At 43.4% G+C, this 7,310-nt stretch overlaps 1 protein-coding gene across 1 annotated transcript; it reads left to right on the top strand.

The window, feature by feature from the left end:
* The first annotated feature begins 1,132 nt into the window (after positions 1-1,132).
* Positions 1,133-7,303, top strand: LOC117941264 (ankyrin repeat and SOCS box protein 2-like). The gene is made up of 8 exons (XM_034866328.1): positions 1,133-1,324; positions 2,252-2,421; positions 3,736-3,891; positions 4,917-5,162; positions 5,374-5,545; positions 6,138-6,708; positions 6,887-7,031; positions 7,121-7,303. Exons 1-8 carry the CDS (start codon positions 1,137-1,139, stop codon positions 7,264-7,266), a joined length of 1,794 nt encoding a protein of 597 aa, XP_034722219.1. The 5' UTR covers positions 1,133-1,136; the 3' UTR covers positions 7,267-7,303.
* Positions 7,304-7,310: the final 7 nt, after the last annotated feature.

Below are 7,310 nucleotides of genomic sequence, written 5' to 3'. Positions count from 1 at the left end.
TGTGTTTTAGTAAATTTTGTAAAAAGAAATGTGTCTCCTTTTTGGATGTTTTGGTCAGTTTTTCAGCATTTAAAAAAAGTTTTACTGATAGCAAAGGGAGAAACCATTATTTAAAGCAGGGTTGCGACTCTGTGATTGGCCGTTGGAATTCATATATGATTCTGATTGGTTTAGCAGGGAGGTCTTAACCAATCAGAACAGCTGATTCCATCTAGGAAGAGATTTGATTAAATCGGAAAGGATTCTCTCTGAGATATAATCATATCAGAGACTAGTTAGAGATCTTATATTAAAAATCAATAATATAAATAAAATATATAAAATTATACACTAAGTAACATTAACTTATTGACTTTAGTTTGAGTTATTTTTGGAATTTATATAACATTATTATATATATTGTTTATTTATACCTAATGTTTGAGTTATTATTATTAAGACTAAAATTAAAGGAATGGATGTTGATGATGATCACAGACTGGAATATGTCAACTTTTACTCAATACTAGTGTGAGTGTGTTTCCATCCAACGGCTTTAAATTAATGAAAGTAAAGAAATCTGTTTTGTGTTTAATTGTTTTGTAATATACAGTAAGTTATTGTTAAGAATCACAGTAACTTGCAGTAACTGTTACAGTAACTCACAGTGACTGTTAGTGTAAGTTATTGTAAAGAATCAAAGTAACTTGCAGTAACTGTTACAGTAAGTTATTGTAAATAATCACAGTAACTTGCAGTAACTGTTACAGTAAGTTATTGTAAAGAATCACAATAACTTGCAGTAACTGTTACAGTAACTCACAGTGACTGTTAGCGTAAGTTATTTTAAAGAATCACAGTAACTTGCAGTAACTGTTACAGTAACTCACAGTGACTGTTAGTGTAAGTTATTTTAAAGAATCACAATAACTTGCAGTAACTGTTACAGTAACTCACAGTGACTGTTAGTGTAAGTTATTTTAAAGAATCACAGTAACTTGCAGTAACTGTTACAGTAACTTCCAGTAACTGTTACAGTAACTCACAGTAACTGTTGCAGTAAGTTATTGTAAAGAATAGCACTAACTTGCAGTAACTGTTACAGTAACTCGCAGTGACTTTTACAGTAAGTTACTATGAATGTGTTCCAGATGGACATGGAGGACCTGAGCGACTACAGCGTCTACAGCCAGCTGACAGACGACGAGCTGATGCAGCTCGCTGTGGAGCGAAGCCTGTCAGACCCCCCCGCCAGACCTGACCCCCCCCCCAGCCCTGACCCCCCCACATCCCCAGACAACCCAAAATGTGACCCATTTAACGCCCTCTTCAAAGGTCTCCGCAGGTGAGGGTGTCAGCAGGTCAACAGACTTTAATGTTGATTTCTAATGTGATCAGAAGTGATTTAACCCTCGAGGTGTGGTCCCGTCGACCTGCAGCTGGGTTTTTTTGGGGTTGAGATTTCAACATTTTGTTTTTCTTTTTCTCCACTTTCCTCCACATTTTTGTCAATTCATTACAATTATTTAGTAACTTTTTTGACGTTTTTTAAATATTTTTGTCAATTCTTTAACAATTTTTTTCTCGCTTTTTCCAATGTTTTATTGTTGCTTTTTCAGATTTTTTTTGGTTGCTATTTCAGCACTTAAAACAAGAATGATTTTGTTGATTTTTTTTGGATTTCTTTTTCAACAGTTGCCAATTTTTAAAATTATGTTTTAGTTTTCTACCAACGTTTTTGGCGCTTTTTCCAATTTCTTTGATGATTTTTTGCTACTTTTCCAATTTATTTTGTGACGTTTTCAGAAGAAAAAGGTTTTTGAGTGTTTTTTTTCTTTGTTTTTGTTGATTTCTTCAACATTGGTCCCTTTTTTCACTGTTCTTTAGTCAGAGGATCCTGGACTCACATTGGACTCAGCATGAGCCTTCAAAGGTCTTCAGAAGTCTCGAGTTGTAGTCCCTTCGACATTTTGTTGTTCTTTTTCTACACTTTTCTCCAAATTGTTGTCAGTTTTATTCAATTTTTTATGGTCACATTTTTAGTTATTTTTGTCACTTTTTAAATTTTTGGGTCATTTTTTTAGCCTTTCAATTTTAATTTGTTTAGATGATAATATTGTAGCTGCTTATAGACTGTATAGATGATAATAATTGTGTGTTTGTGTTTAACGGAGCTGAGTCCTGTGCAGGCAGTCATTATGGAGGGAGATGTTGTGATCTTTGGGGAATATATTATATACTAATATTAATAATCTGTGTGACTATGTCTAAGGGAGCTTAGTCCTGTACAGACGGTCATTATGGAGGGGGATGTTGCTGCTCTGGTGGACTTGGTGAGTCGGGGGTGCAGCAGTCTCACGGAGCCCAATGACGAAGGCTGGATCGCTCTGCATGAAGCTGCTTATTACGGACAGTTGCACTGCGTAGCCATCCTCATTAAAGGTGGGTTATTAATATTAATACTTAATACTAATCTTCATCACAGGTTTGTTTTCTGTAGCTAAGTTTCCGTCCCTGTGTCCATCTAATGATCTGGAGTTGGTAAAACCTCCTGAGATTAAATTTGGTGAAAGTGTGTTTCCATCCAACGGCTTTACAGCCAATAAGAACCTGTGGTGATGACATCACACCCTGTTTTTCACACTGGGACACATCTGATTGGTTGGAGACATTTTAAGGTGTTTCCATTCATTTACACTGAATCACACAACAGACGTCTACCATCACATGATCACTATGGGACAACATCACATGATCACTATGGGACAACATCACATAATCACTAGGCTCGTTCGAGATGAGCCAGATCTGCGCAGAATCGATCACCGGCGATCGGCGCCCGTTGCATGCCGGTTAGATTTCTGTCCGACTTGATCCCGACTTGCTCTGACGTCATGCACACGTGGGCAATGGAAATCTCACGAGAGCAAGGCGGCCGCAGGTCTGAGACCAGGCGGCGCAGTTGCTTTTCACCAACTGCAAGACCCAGGCGGACCCAGGCGGACCCAGGCGGACCCAGGCGGACCCAGAGCATGCTGGGAAACGCCGGCTTCTCAGCTGATTTAACACCTGATTGGTTTAAACCATGATGACGATTTATATAAACCTTTTATTGTTTTTGAATCAGAGGGATTTTAATTGCTATTTGTCTGATTTAAAGACTTATTCTGTACAGAACACGTGTTGTGTGGCTGACAGTGACGTTTAGAAGTCAGAGAGACTAAATCTGATCAGATCACGGATCATCTACAGTGTGTTGTTGATTAAAATCAGCAACAGATCACATGTAGAGCACTTTGCCAGCTACTCTTTCATAATCAAAACAACTGGAGACAGTGTACAAGCTGATATGCACTATGGGACAACATCACATGATCACTATGGGACAACATCACATGATCACTAGGGGACATCATTATTTATTCAGCAAATAAGTTTTCCATCAGCGTTTATCACCTTTGACCCTGTCTGTCCTCAGACTCGGTGAACTAATGGAGTCTGACCTTTGACCCTGTCTGTCCTCAGACTTGGTGAACTCATGGAGTCTGACCTTTGACCCTGTCTGTCCTCAGACTCGGTGAACTCCTGGAGTCTGACCTTTGACCCTGTCTGTCCTCAGACTCGGTGAACTCGTGGAGTCTGACCTTTGACCCTGTCTGTCCTCAGACTCAACTCGTGGAGTCTGACCTTTGACCCTGTCTGTCCTCAGACTCTGTGAACTTGTGGAGTCTGACCTTTGACCCTGTCTGTCCCCAGCCCACCCCAACTTGGTGAACTCTTGGAGTCTGACCAATCAGACAGCTCTGCTGCTGGCTGCGGGGCGGGGAAACATTTCCTGTGTCGACTTCCTGCTGAAACATGGCGCCGACCCAAACCTCGCTGACAAGGACCGGGAGACGCCGCTGCTCACAGGTGAGATGCTCTCAGGGATAGAAATACATATTAATATGCATAATAACATATACTGTATATGTATAAATATATAACAATATATAATAATATATATGTATAATATGATGTCAAAGCTGCAGCCACAGCACCCTAAGGTGCTCTGAGACGGGTGTTAGAGGCAACACAAAGCTAACATTGCACTTACAATACAGCAGGTACTGTTAACATACTGTTAACACACTGTTGACATGCTGTTAACATACTTTTAGCCTACTGTTAACATACTGTTTACATACTGTTGACATACTGTTAACATACTTTTAGCCTACTGTTAACATACTGTTTACATACTGTTGACATGCTGTTAACATACTTTTAGCCTACTGTTAACATACTGTTTAAATACTGTTGACATGCTGTTAACATACTTTTAGCCTACTGTTAACATACTGTTTACATACTGTTGACATGCTGTTAACATACTTTTAGCCTACTGTTAACATACTGTTTACATACTGTTGACATGCTGTTAACATACTTTTAGCCTACTGTTAACATACTGTTTACATACTGTTGACATACTGTTAGCATACTTTTAGGCTACTGTTAGCCTGCTGTTAGCATACTCATAGCATACTGTTAACATACTTTTAGCCTACTGTTAGCGTAATGTTAAAATACTTTCAGCCTACTGTTAGCATGCTGTTAGCATACTTTTAGCATTCTGTTAGCATGCTCTGGGTGTCATCTGCATTCAAAGTGCAGATGTAAAGCTGAATTTTCCTCTGGACGGCATTGCAAGTATGTAACAACCAATCAGAGGCTGTGCCAGTTGATTTTAGCCAATAAGAAGTGAGCATTGTGCCTGGTCAGCTCAGCTGGTAGAGTAGGCACACACAAGGATGCAGAAAGTTGAGGGTTTGAGTCCGACCGTTCTTCCCTTTCATGTCTGAGCAGTCCTATCATGATAAAGAAGGAATATTACTTTATTACTGTTCATATCTACGTATAGAGGATGTCTTGATGGTTGTTGTTGTTGTTTCCAGCGTGTGAGCAGCCCAACGAAGCCGTGGTGGATCTGCTGTTGCAGTTCGGCGCCCAGGTGAACCGCTGCACCGTCCAGGGAGAGACGTGTCTCCACGTCGCCTGCAGACATGGACAACTGGAGCTCTGCAGAAAGCTGCTGGAGGCCGGAGCTGATCTGAACCGCAAGAACATCTACGGCATCCAGCCGATCTTCACCGCCGCGCAGCACGGACACGCCGACATCATCCGCCTGCTCGCCAGCAAAGGTCTGTTCCCCCAAGACCTGCAATCAGGTCTCGGAACAGGGGTTTATAAAGGTGTTCTGTCCCCCAACACCCACAATCAAGTCTCTGATCAGGTGCAGACACAGTATAATTAGAGAGCACGTTAAGGTGTTTCTGTCCCCAGGTGCAGATATAAATGGACAGGATGTTATGGTGTTTCTTAAGGTGTTTCTAAAGGTGTTTCTGTCCCCAGGTGCAGATATAAACGGACAGGCAGCAGACGGAGCCACGCCCCTGTTCGAAGCCTCTAAGATCGGTCATGTCTCGGCGGTGGACGCTCTGTTGTCCCTGAACGCAGACACCAACCGGTCCATGAAGTCGGGCCTGCTGCCTCTTCATGCCGCGGTCCAGAACAACCACATCCGGTCCGAGACAATGTTTCACCTTCAGCAACGGCTCTGTGCTTCTCTGATAATCACGTTTTCATCTTAGGTTCTTAGTGTCTCTCGAGCTCTGTTTCACCCTCATGTTTTTATCTGAGTTAAGTGATATTGATTAAGGTTTAGGTCATTTTATGGTTGAAACTCGCCACAAAACGCAGAAGAAAAAGAAGTTGTAGTGAATGTCCCCCAGTATTTCCTCTTTGTCTCACACATGGGGGGGCGGGGGGGGCAACAAAGACAGATGGAAGGGGACGGACGAGGAGACGAGAGACGTTCTAAATTTTATTTCTCTCCTGCAGCATCGTGGCGCTTAGGGTTTACATATTTTATATTTTATATTTCTATATATTTTCTATATATTTTCTATATGTTTCTATATATTTCTATGTAATCATGGCGTCTCTCCTGCAGCACTGTGGCGCTGCGTTAGGGTTTACGTATTTTCTATATATTTTCTATATATGTTCTATACATTTTCTATATATTTTCTATATATGTTCTATATATGTTCCATATATTTTCTATATATTTTTAATATATTTTGTATATATTCATCATGGCGTCTCTCCTGCAGCATCGTGGCGCTGCTGATCCCGCTCACCAGCATGGTGCGCGTGCGGCGCTGCGGAATCAGCCCGCTCCACGTGGCCGCAGAGCACAACCGGGACGACATCCTGTCGCTGCTGATCCGGTCCGGCTTCGACGTGAACAGCCGGCTGTCGGACGACCGCGCGTCGATGTTCGAGGACCGCCGCAGCACGGCGCTCTACTTCTCCGTGTACAACGGGAACCTTGACGCCGCCGCCATGCTACTGGCGGCCGGCGCCGACCCCGACCTGGACGTCTTCAACCCGCTGCTCATCGCCGTTCGGATGTGCTGGATGGAGATGGCGGCGCTGTTGCTAAGCTACGGCGCCAATGCCAACGCCCAGATCGCCACGGAGCCCTGCGCCTTCCCGGCGGCCATCTTGCTCCGCATGGAGTCCCTGCCGATGCTGAAGCTGCTGCTGGACCACGGCTGCGACGCCGCGCCATGCTTTGACTGCCCGCACGGCGAGAAGACCCACCCGCCCGTCACGCCGGCGCAGCGCGCCGTCGAGGAGATGCGCGACAGCAGAGTCGCTCCGCCGCAGCATCGCATTGAGGTGCATAGTATTTAATGGAATTTATTTGTTTTATATCATAATATATTATATACAGTATGTTAGTCAAATTACACACTTTAAAAACTAGACTCAGTTACAGAGTAAATCTGAGCGTCTGAATGTCAGGTGACCCCTGTCCTCCATCTTGTGTCTGACCGTGTCCTCCATATTGTTCCAGTTCTGCGAGGCGGTGTCCAGTTGCCGTAGCGCCGGGCCAATCATCTCGCTGCTGCTGGACTACGTCGGCCACGTTCGTCTCTGCTCGCGACTGCTCGACGTCCTAGAGAGACGCAGCGACTGGAATCCAATCAGACTCAAAGCTCGTAAGGAACAACAGGCAGTGGTTGGCTGAGGGGTCTGGGGTGAGATATGATTGGCTGGGGGGTTTCTCAGTGTCTCTGTTCTCTTCCAGTTCCTCCTCATCCTCTGATGCAACTCTGCAGGCTGAAGATCAGACGTCTGGTTGGAGTTCGCAAATTCAAACTGCTCCAAACGCTTCCACTTCCTGTCCCTCTGGTCCGCTTCCTGCACTACGACGTACACTGCTCCCTCTCATAAAGTCTCATAAAGTCTTGTAAAGTCTCATAAAGTATCACATATAT

Source organism: Etheostoma cragini, unplaced genomic scaffold, assembly GCF_013103735.1.
Source record: "Etheostoma cragini isolate CJK2018 unplaced genomic scaffold, CSU_Ecrag_1.0 ScbMSFa_4664, whole genome shotgun sequence".
NCBI classification, from domain to species: domain Eukaryota; kingdom Metazoa; phylum Chordata; class Actinopteri; order Perciformes; family Percidae; genus Etheostoma; species Etheostoma cragini.
This window is presented reverse-complemented; position numbering and strand designations above follow the sequence as displayed.

What these genes read in the sequence shown, in the direction of transcription:
- LOC117941264 (XM_034866328.1), top strand. Translation starts at nt 1,137, where the DNA reads ATGGAGGACCTGAGCGACTACAGCGTCTACAGCCAGCTGACAGACGAC. An exon ending in CCGCCTGCTCGCCAGCAAAG is followed by an intron (nt 5,163 to 5,373) that starts GTCTGTTCCCCC and finishes TTCTGTCCCCAG; the next exon opens with GTGCAGATATAAACGGACAG. An exon ending in CGCCGCAGCATCGCATTGAG is followed by an intron (nt 6,709 to 6,886) that starts GTGCATAGTATT and finishes ATATTGTTCCAG; the next exon opens with TTCTGCGAGGCGGTGTCCAG.